Source organism: Toxotes jaculatrix, chromosome 12, assembly GCF_017976425.1.
Source record: "Toxotes jaculatrix isolate fToxJac2 chromosome 12, fToxJac2.pri, whole genome shotgun sequence".
Classification (NCBI taxonomy): Eukaryota; Metazoa; Chordata; class Actinopteri; family Toxotidae; genus Toxotes; species Toxotes jaculatrix.
In genome coordinates, this window is record NC_054405.1 from 20469035 (window position 1) to 20479112 (window position 10078).

At 39.1% G+C, this 10078-nt stretch overlaps 2 protein-coding genes and 1 non-coding gene across 3 annotated transcripts; 1 reads left to right on the plus strand and 2 right to left on the minus strand.

The window, feature by feature from the left end:
- Positions 1–240: 240 nt before the first annotated feature.
- trnae-uuc lies at positions 241–312 on the minus strand. The gene has a single exon. It is a non-coding gene; the product is annotated as a tRNA-Glu (tRNA).
- Positions 313–2138: 1826 nt separating this feature from the next.
- Positions 2139–5989, plus strand: LOC121190373 (arachidonate 5-lipoxygenase-activating protein). The gene is made up of 5 exons (XM_041051047.1): positions 2139–2367; positions 2502–2583; positions 4582–4652; positions 5512–5593; positions 5673–5989. The coding sequence occupies exons 1-5, from the start codon at positions 2295–2297 to the stop codon at positions 5833–5835; spliced, it is 471 nt and encodes a 156-aa protein (XP_040906981.1). The 5' UTR covers positions 2139–2294; the 3' UTR covers positions 5836–5989.
- On the minus strand, positions 5934–7862 carry LOC121190372 (mesenteric estrogen-dependent adipogenesis protein-like). The gene is made up of 5 exons (XM_041051046.1): positions 7601–7862; positions 7347–7483; positions 6873–6988; positions 6559–6732; positions 5934–6441 (listed from the first exon to the last, which is right to left on the minus strand). The coding sequence occupies exons 1-5, from the start codon at positions 7798–7800 to the stop codon at positions 6427–6429; spliced, it is 642 nt and encodes a 213-aa protein (XP_040906980.1). The 5' UTR covers positions 7801–7862; the 3' UTR covers positions 5934–6426.
- Positions 7863–10078: the final 2216 nt, after the last annotated feature.

Here is a 10078-nt window from a genome sequence, read left to right on the forward strand (position 1 = left end):
ACCTAAAAGTTTGATTTTGTGGTTTATTTCTTCCTTTAATCGTACCCAACTTTAAGACATATTGCCTTCACAAATCAGCAGACCTGTTCACATCATCGCAGACCCAGCAGCATTTATGTGAAAGTGAGTACCCGTGTGTTACATCAGTAACTGTTAGTTACTCGTTAATTAACCAGATTCGAGTCATTTCGTATCAGGAAGGGGGGGGGCGGATTTTTTATTTTGCATCAAAAGAAGGCGTTCCCATACCGGGAGTCGAACCCGGGCCGCCTGGGTGAAAACCAGGAATCCTAACCGCTAGACCATATGGGACGTGTTGAAAAAAAATATCCATTTTACATATTTAAAACAGCAACCACATACTATTTGTCTTTTTGTCATGAGTCTGCTTCTCGGGAAGGTTACCTGGCTTTAGTGAGCCTAACGTAGTACGTCCTCTATAACCTGCATCACGAAGCTGCTGAGGTAGTTTATTACAAAGGACCTAAACAGAGCCATGAATGAAGCTGAGAAGAAACGGTGACACCTGCGGGTAATTTCAGTTACAGTGAAAGCAGAAAGTGAAAGTCAGAACCGAGAAATGCAAATAGTATAATCACATTACTAGAATAGAATAAAACGCTGCGGAGGCACGAGAAAGAATTTCCAAATATTAAAGCCAGACTATAAATAAGTTTGGTTATTATTATGTCTTCAGTGTAGAGTCAATGGGCGACAAGAGCCCTGGGCATCAACAGGTAAACGGTCACCCCTGCCCCTCCTATACAGGACTCCCCAGATTGAAAGAGATACTAAACAAGACGACCCAGCTGCATGATTTAAGTCTCTTTATGGTCATTTTGTCTATGTCGTCTCTTTGTGGACATTTGTCTCTGTGCAGCTATTTTGCATCTCTGTATGGTCAGCTTTTGTCTCTGTGTTTTGCATCTCTTTGCGGTCATTTTGTGTCTCTGTGGAGTTGTTTTGCATCTCTGTGTGGTCGTCTTTTGTCTCTTTTGACTTACAGGGGAGCTGTAGTGGCGCTTATAGCTCCCCCAAGAGAGAGAGAGAAACAAAACTCAGACAGGCCAGGTGTCGAAAAGCTGATAAATAACATTAACACTTCTAATGCTATTATGAATTATCAAATAAATTGATAAAGTGTAATTACAATCTGATTTCTTTTCATTGGTAATTTAAAATCTATTCACGCAACTCTGCCCTGCTCCAACCAACACTTATTTTCAATATCAATAATAATCAATTGTCCAGTGTATAAAATGCCCAACGTTATTATGCATCATTATTCCCTAAAGTCCTAAGTCCCTAAAGTAATGAAATCTTTTTTTTTTTGTCTGTCAAACAGTCAAAAACATAGAAACATAGTTTTTGACAGTTTTGCTTAAAAGAAAACTGGAGGAAAACTGCATTACCATTCAAAATCACATGCAGGCGCTGTTTGACTGCAGGTAAACCCAGTCAGAATAGCCCAGTCACTGAGACAGTTTGGAAATAGAGGCAAATATTGTTTTCCATCACAGTTACTTGATAGCTACAGCTACTGGTTAGTTTGAAGATAAAGATTTTACAAACATATGAAATACACTTATAAAATGGGATGATTACTCTGCACTTTATACACTTTAAATACATTTTGCTGCTCATACCTTACACTTACACTCGTGCTTATACTTATGACTGTTTTTGTGGTGTGGTATTACTGATTCTACTGAAGTGAAAATCTCAGTACTTCTTCCACCGCAGCAACAGACATTTTGACTTTATCACAGAAGGGAGAGCACAGGTGTAATTGATAATGGTAATAGGACATTGAGTGGTAACAGCTGGGTTTTCTCTACAATTACAAGACAACTGTGTGAGAAAACTTTTCTAGGACACGTCCTGTCATATAAATAATATTAATCGATTTCTCATCCATTAGTCCTGCTCATTTGCTGGATATACTCTAGAAACCTCCCTCGAAGAGGCTTTATTATGAAAACCAAATTATGTCGTGACAGAGATATAAAGTTCTCTGCAAAAACTGAAATTGTGCCTGTGCATGCGATCTGGTAGGTCTTACACAATTACGCGGAGAGGAAGTAGCAGGAGAGTTGTATGCACCCCTCTGTTCAGAGCATCGTTTACATAAAGGGGAAGCCACAAACAAGTGTGGATGGAGGTGAGATAGGGACTTCATGACGTCATAGAGGGACAGATCAGGTTTATGCTCTGCAGCTGACTGTAGATATGCATTAGCACTCTGTCTCCCTCAACCTCAGCATCCACCTGCTCCTACAGCTCGAACGGTGATCATGGACTCCAACAAAGTGGTGGAACACATCTACCTCCTGGTCATCGTCACGCTCATCAGCGTACTTCAGAATGGTGAGGAAAAAACAAGAAGCAGCTTCTGTCACAGTTAATATAGATTTTCGAAACTTTAAATCAGTAATTAAAGACATTAGAAATGATGACATTCAGTTCATTTTGTTGCCTTTTTTTTATCCCTGTCTTTTAAGCATTTTTTGCCCAGAAGGTAGAGAGGGAATGCAAGAGTCATAAGAGCCACACATCTTCTTTTGAGCGAGTGTCTTGTGCCAAGTAAGTGCCCTTTCTGTGATACTCAGTTCCTATGTTAATCAAATCCAACACTGGTGCCGGTGACACAGTGGACAACTTTGTGTTGCTTTATCTCTTACTGTAAACTTTCCATCTGGTTTTACATTCACCCAATTGTTACTTTCATTGAGAGGCTGTCCTCATTTGCCTGAACACTTCCAGAGAGGGGGAATAGCTGGTACAGAGCTCTTTTGAAGTTTTCTGGAAAAGCAGCAATGGCCAGTAATAAAACATTCATTCTTCCGTCTTCTCGGTTAGGTGAGTCATCGTCATTGGTAGGTCCTGCAAAAGTTAAAGGAGCGAATGCAGCTCGTGCATTTGCAGCCTGTGGTCTGTGGACATTTTAAAAATGGTGTCTTGCTCTGTTTGCTCTGTGGTGTCTTGCTCAAACCAAGTGTCAAAAACCTGACTGTTTAGATTCCTCATTAACATGTTGCTGAAACAAATACTCCATTAACTACAGAATTTACTGCTTTTCTCAGTTTTTTTAATCATTGTAAATTGAAGTTTTAGACTATGTTGGTTGGACAATCTGAATTCATTACTGGGGGCTTCTGAAGACTGTGATGGACATTTTTCACTTTGTTCTGGCATTTTGAAGACCATGCAATTAATTTGTAAACCAGAAAAATAGTCAACAAATCCATCAGTAATGAAAATAATCATTAGTTGCAGCACTGGAGATATTTACTGGAATGCTTTTGCTGCATGCAGATTACCCTTCAGATGTGCTTTGATAACTAGGCTAAAGCTAGCTATTAAAATCTAATATTTGCATCTGATATAACAACTCAGTCTTCTCAGTCCTCAGTTCACCATCAACTATGCACTTCCTGTCTTTAAAAGGAAATATCTGAGCAACATCCTGTGTTGTTAGGATTTCAAAAAAAGACAAACGTTAGATTCAAAAATGTGATGCAAACATTGAGAAACTTATCTGTTTTTGTAATGTCTCACATTGCATTCCATCCTAACATCAATTTACAATGATTAAAAAACAGAAAAAAGCTGCAGATTCTGTAGATTTTATTATCTACTTATCAACTGATCAATGAGTGGAGAATTTGTTTCAGCACTAATTATCTGTGCAGCATGTTAAGGAATCTAAGTAGTTATTCATTACACATTCTCACATTTCCAATTTTGATCAATGTATTTAATTTTCTTTATAATACAATCAAGTTGTAAAGTATAGTCAGTTTAAGGAGTGACATGAAGTTTGAACAGTTGTGGACATAGTTTATTGTGACCCCGAGAAATGAAGCAAAGTCTATTAGGCCTGAAACTATTATTTTCGTCATCGATTAAACTGCCATTTAAGATCATCAAAAATGTTAAATGTCAAAAAGTAGTAAAAAACAGTTTTTCACCGTGATATATGACAAAGAAAAGCAGCAAAGTCTCTTATTTGAGAAGCTGGAACAAGTTTGACTTGAAAAATGACCAAATCAATTAACCGATTATCAAAACAGCTGCAGATAAATTTGTTTATTTCTTAGGTTTCTCGAAGCTTGAAGGCTCTTGAAGTATCCATGTTTTTACAAGATTTTTTTTTCATTTCAAGAAAAGAGAAAATATAAATAAGTTTGTGTAAAATAACCCTTTACTCATCTGCTTGTTAAGTATAGTGAGTTTTGAATAATTATCCTGATGTGTAAATTTGGAAAAGGTTTGAAGAACATGGTTGTGCAACATACTGTTCTGATTATTGCAGTTTGTTGCACCAGCCAGCGCGTGCTGACTTGGAGAGTGGGCTCAGTTTTTCCTGGCTTTTCATTTCAACTTTGCCCCTGTAACATTCAGAAAGCTGAACATGGTCCTGTAGTTCATGCACTGTTTTATCCACAGAGTAATTTTTTTCCAGTCCCTGAAAAAAAAGGGCTTGGATTCAGTCACCACTGTCTGAAACATACTAGCTTCTCATTGCAGGTGACTTCCTTGAATTGTGCTAATTACAGATCTTGTTTATGTTTCTTCCAGTCGGAACTGCATGGATGCTTATCCCACTTTCCTGGCAGTGATGTGGTGTGCCGGTCTGTGTCTCAGTCAAGGTAATCATTAATCAGTTACCATAAAGGACAGTCTCTCTTTTGTACTGTGAACAGGACACGCCCACACAAAGTCAATGCAGCTGAGGAAGGTCAAACAGAGAGTTTTTGTTCTGTAGATGTATGTTCGATGTATAGATCACTTCCTTACCTGTGTTTAAGAAGCAGCATTTTTAGACCGGCACCTGTAAAGAACCTGAACATCACACCCAGATTTGATTGTTACACATTTCATTCCAAAACCATGGGTATTAATGTGTTGTTATAACAGCCTCCACTCTTCAGAGAAAGCTTACCACAAGATAATGGGACCTGGCTGCAGGGAGTTTCTCTCTTTTAGCCACAATAGCATTATTTCAAGTGTTGATGTGGGGCGATTAGGCCTGGCTCATTGTTTACTTCCCAGTTCATCCCAAAGGTATTTAATGGGCCTGAGATTAGGGCTCTTTGTAGGCCCCCCTAACACGGAAAAACATTTCTTCACGGACCTCCATTTGTGAAAATGATAATTGCTGAAACAGGAAAGGGCCCTTCCCAAACCATAGCTGTTCCCAGATGTCAGGGAAAGCAACCACATCCAAATGTCCTGTTTAAGAGGAGTTATCAGAGTAACATATTTAGGCTCTCTTCGCTCGAACAACATGGTTAACCCAAAATACTCAGAATGGGTCATTACAACTGGCGGAAAAAGATTGTAAATACTGATGTATTTCCATACAAAAATAAGTTTAAATTACTTAACACTGAATGTCTAACAGTTTTTTAGTTTCTTAAGTGGGAATTTCCCACTTAAAGAATGCATACAGTCTGAGTCAGTTGTCATGTACATGCAAACCTTCTGCCTTCTGTCATCTGTTTGAAGCTCCTGCTGCCTTTGCCGGGATCATCTACCTTATAGTCAGGCAGAAGTACTTTGTTGGATACTTGGGACAAACCTCTCAAAGGTAAAATGAACAGAAGCGATTTATGCTCTCTGTGTGTGTTAAGAGCTATTGGTATAACAAATGTTTTATTTCTGTGTAGCACCCCAGGCTACCTGTTTGGAAAACGAATCATCTTCTTCCTGTTTCTGATGTGCATCGTGGGCATCTTCAACTACCTGCTGCTGCGCTACTATGGCAGCGACTACAGAGAATATGTCCAAACCATCACGAGCGCTGCATCTGCTCTTCTCCTCATCCCTTAGTCCAGTTTGTGTCACCTGGCAACAACGCTTACCCACCCAATTTACCTTTTAACTGATGAAAACTGTTGAATTAAAACATGGTAATCTTTCTGTTTGTTTCGTAAAAGGGCATTTATTGTAATTGACTTTGGTAAAAAATAAAAACTTCTGAAGAACAAATGCTGATTCGTTGGTACAAAAGTCTGTCAACATTTGTTTTGACCCCTTTAAACATTCATGCAATACAACAGTTTTAAATCATGAGGCAAATGCCTGTTTATTTATATATAAAAAAAAACACCAGTAAACACCAGTCTACACAAATAAGTTGCCTAAATAACATTCATGTCAGTTTGAATTTCCCCATCAGTCCCTGTCAGTAGTTTCCATCCACTGAACAGAAGCAATATTTGGACTTAACAGCCCTTATGACTTAGTTCCTGCAGTCCCAGGAGGTAGGCTGGTCCTTCACCTGGCAGGTTGGTATTACAGCCGTTCATCTGTTGATCAAGAAACTCCTTGTTCAGCATTTTCTTGAGGAAGCGGACCCAGACTCCACCAAAACCTGAGCAGATAAACTTGATTTTTCCTAGCTCTCCATCCACTGCAGGCTCATGTCAGTCTCAACTTTAATGGTAAGAGATACAAGCAGAGAAGGCGGGTTAGATAAGCCTGTATATGCTGACAAATGCAGAAAATGTAGATTACTATTTATATGTAACAAGATGAATATGCAACAATTACCTTAAAGTTTCTTTTGCTGAAGCCAAACCAGTGTGGGAAGTCAAAGAGAGCATCAGAATAGTATTTGAGGGTGAAGGAGGCATCTCTCCAGAGAGGTTTGTGTTTTATTAGTTTGCCAGTTTTGATGTGGGTGTTTTTTTCTGCCCAGCTCTCCACTGCATCAGTCAAGTCAATCTGACAGAAGAAAAAATCACTTTCAATTCCAAAATCTGGACCACTTCTCAATCAGAAAATTATCAGCAAAATACATTAACTCTTGGAATGTATTTGACACAATGAAAGTGACAGAGGAAAGGCCGTGAAGTCTTGCTTACATCCACCCTGTAGCTTTCCCCAGCGACAGAAGAGATGGTCCAGTCCAGGCCTCTCTCTATCTGCCACTTGATAAAAGGATCATTTCCGTCGATGGACACCACATACTGCTTCAGCACTGAAACAGGATTGAAAATAACTCTTGAAGAAAACAAGACAAAGGACTGAAAAGGGGAGAGTTTACAGAAAAACATGTTGCCATGTGGCATACTGTAAGCACTGTGCTTCCATTGCAATTTCTCCACCCCACCCATTGCAGAGGTCCAAAGTCTGGAAGCCAGCATGAGTCACCCATGCCACCAAACTGCATGACTGACTTAGCAGCCTGGAGCTGTAAACTACACACTAGCTTCAAAAATGCCAGTGGTGCCTTTGAGGGCCATTTATTTTATCACTGTATAATTATTTCAGTATCATTACACTCACACACTAAACTCATGCTGAGATTTTATGATAAATTAGGCACTTTAAGTTACCTCTGGCTTTATTGGCTGCCTTTCTGTTGTTCGCTGTACCGTTTTCTTGGCAGGCAGACATGAGCAGATAGATCCTCTTGGACAGCAGGCTCTTTCTCATGCTGGTATACTCCCATAAATTGTGCATTTTAACTTTCCTGCCGTGGGAAACAAACCAGACAGTTTCGTGTTCAGAGTTTGTTTGTGTATATAAATATATGTGTGCATGCATAAGCACAAACACATCCCATGCAGCCTTGATTTTTTTTTCTCACCTTCCCAGAGACTTCTCGAAAACTATTTTCCCTCTGCAGGAGTCGAAGTCATCGATGAGCACCAGGCTCTTCTCCGGGTCGCTGAGGACTCGATAACCCGAAGCGAGAGCCTCCACTGAGAAACCTGCCGGAGGTTGTCTCAGAAACTCTTCTACCTCTGTCACTCTCATCCTGCTGTGGGACACTTTGTTTATCGTCATGGTTTCACGCCTTTATCGAGAGTCTCCTGCTGCTGCGGCTCCTGCTGTTTGTTTTGCCTGACTCGGATCTGCTGCTTTAAAAAAAACTCCAACCACTGTCAAGTTAGACGTGCTTACAAGGCAAGACTTCCGGCCTGCTTTCGCCAAAATAAATCCCTTTACTGGGAAAACAGTCTGCAGCTCTGATGGAGCTGAAATTGTAGTCGATTAATCAGTTAGTCAGTCGACAGAAAAATTAATCAGCAACATGTTCTTTAAGAAACAAAAACACAAAACATGATAAATAAAGGTGAAGATTGCATTTGATTATTTCATTGTGAATCTAACATCTTTGACAATATCAAAATGCATAAATTAGAAATACTAATAGTTGCAGTCAGTTCATCTTTTAGTCAATTCATCAATCTGTTTATTAATAACATTTATCAAGCAAAATTGCCTAGTTTATGTAATGTTAAACTGGTGTAAGTAAAATAACTTAAAATAACTGGGTTTTGGACTGTTGGTGGGACAATACAAGACTGAATAATTCAACTTATGCTCTGTAGAAATTGCAATGGACCTTTTTCATTTCTCAGTGTTTAATAGACAAAAGAATTGATCCATTAATTATAGTCACATTAATTGTTAGTTTCAGCAATACAAGGTACAAAAGTGAATATTTAAGAAACGGAATCAAATTTTTCAGATGTAATACTGTCTGCATTAAAAGTAAACATATAATATAATGGCAATGTCTCAGATGTCTCCTATTAATGTTCTTACCCATGAAGGAAAAAAAATGGTCGTGCTTTTATTTTGAAGGCAAATCTATGCACAATCTTTCTGTCTTATACTTCTGGTAAACTTTCTACAATTCTATGCACTTTGTAAACACAGTCTAACACTTTTCACAATGAATGTCTATTCTTGCACAAATGAGGGAGGAGCATGGCGGGAAAACATTTCACTGCCATTGTTTTGACATTGTGCATGTGACAAATAAAACACTTGACTTGAGATTTACTTCTTGTTTCATTGCACGTGACACAGCTCTTTGGCTCTTTGCCTCACTCCTGATCAAAGGCTCCTGTCAAGGTTGAAGGGCTTTTCCCTACACAAGCAATATACATTCATATATGAGGAAGTAGTAATGATAAATATTTAAACAATTCCATCAACAAGCAAATACACTGATTAAAAAGAAATTTGTTTGTTCAGACTTTAAGACTGGACAGTGGAATGTACGACTTTCTGGGAAGCCACTTGAAGGCAGCATTTGGCCTTGTGCTTGGAAATAACATCAGGCCTACTCCTCAACCAAGAAGGAAAATTACTGCACCTAATTTGAAACACTGGTGCAATATGAGTCACCTGAGAGCCTTTGTGGCGCGGTGTCGACATTAATGTGCTGCACATTTGTGTTTCATATCAACAGCTTTCCTGATCAGGTTTCAGTGCCTTTGTTCAAACAAAATGTTTGCTCAGACCTCGATTTCCTTTATATGACTACGTGGATTTATTGTTGCTTTCAACAGCAAATTACACACCATATTGAGTTCAAAACAGATTCATAAATCACACATAGTTCTGGTTTCACTGTTGTCCATTACTGTTTGATAAAGTGACACTTTGCTGAGTTGCGTTAGAGTGAACAGTTTCAGCCTATCACTCTGCACATGTACACTTCAGGTTGCCATAGAGTGCAGCTTTCCCATCTGGATTTCTTTCTGTGCAATTCCACTTTATTTGCACAAAAATGTGAACACTCACAACTGTGGTTTCACGGCAGAACCAGCCTGTTTAATTTGTGTGGCCGAGACGTCCACGTTTAGCCTCTGTGGTCAGGACACTGTTGACTCATTTGTTCTGGATGTTTCCGTCAGTCTGCACGGCCTACAGAAAACATGCCTTCAGTCTCTTTTTTGTATACCTCGCCCTCATGAGGCTGTAAGTGATACCATGATACCTGTCCTACACTGGGAACAAAAATTCCGAATGGTTTGACATGAAAGGCAGAGAAAGAATACCACAAGCATTTGCTCAATCTAACCTTTGTAAAGTTTGTTGAAGTTCAGTTTATCTTTATTTGTTTATTATCTGTTTGCTGTGTACCTGGAGCATCAAAATCAAACCCACTATAAGGCCTAACCAATGAGGCGTATGGTGCCAACGCAGGAGCAGGCAGAAATGATCCTGGTAAATGCCAAATAAATACATTACAAACAAAATTATTGTCCTGTTGTTTGTGTTGTTTTGGGTCAATTTATAATTAATGTGAAGGTTTTCTTGTTGCTAC

What these genes read in the sequence shown, in the direction of transcription:
- LOC121190372 (XM_041051046.1), bottom strand. Translation starts at nt 7,800, where the DNA reads ATGACGATAAACAAAGTGTCCCACAGCAGGATGAGAGTGACAGAGGTA. An exon ending in GGCAGCCAATAAAGCCAGAG is followed by an intron (nt 6,989 to 7,346) that starts GTAACTTAAAGT and finishes ATCCTGTTTCAG; the next exon opens with TGCTGAAGCAGTATGTGGTG. An exon ending in GGGAAAGCTACAGGGTGGAT is followed by an intron (nt 6,733 to 6,872) that starts GTAAGCAAGACT and finishes TTCTTCTGTCAG; the next exon opens with ATTGACTTGACTGATGCAGT.
- LOC121190373 (XM_041051047.1), top strand. Translation starts at nt 2,295, where the DNA reads ATGGACTCCAACAAAGTGGTGGAACACATCTACCTCCTGGTCATCGTC. An exon ending in CGGTCTGTGTCTCAGTCAAG is followed by an intron (nt 4,653 to 5,511) that starts GTAATCATTAAT and finishes ATCTGTTTGAAG; the next exon opens with CTCCTGCTGCCTTTGCCGGG. An exon ending in TTGGGACAAACCTCTCAAAG is followed by an intron (nt 5,594 to 5,672) that starts GTAAAATGAACA and finishes ATTTCTGTGTAG; the next exon opens with CACCCCAGGCTACCTGTTTG.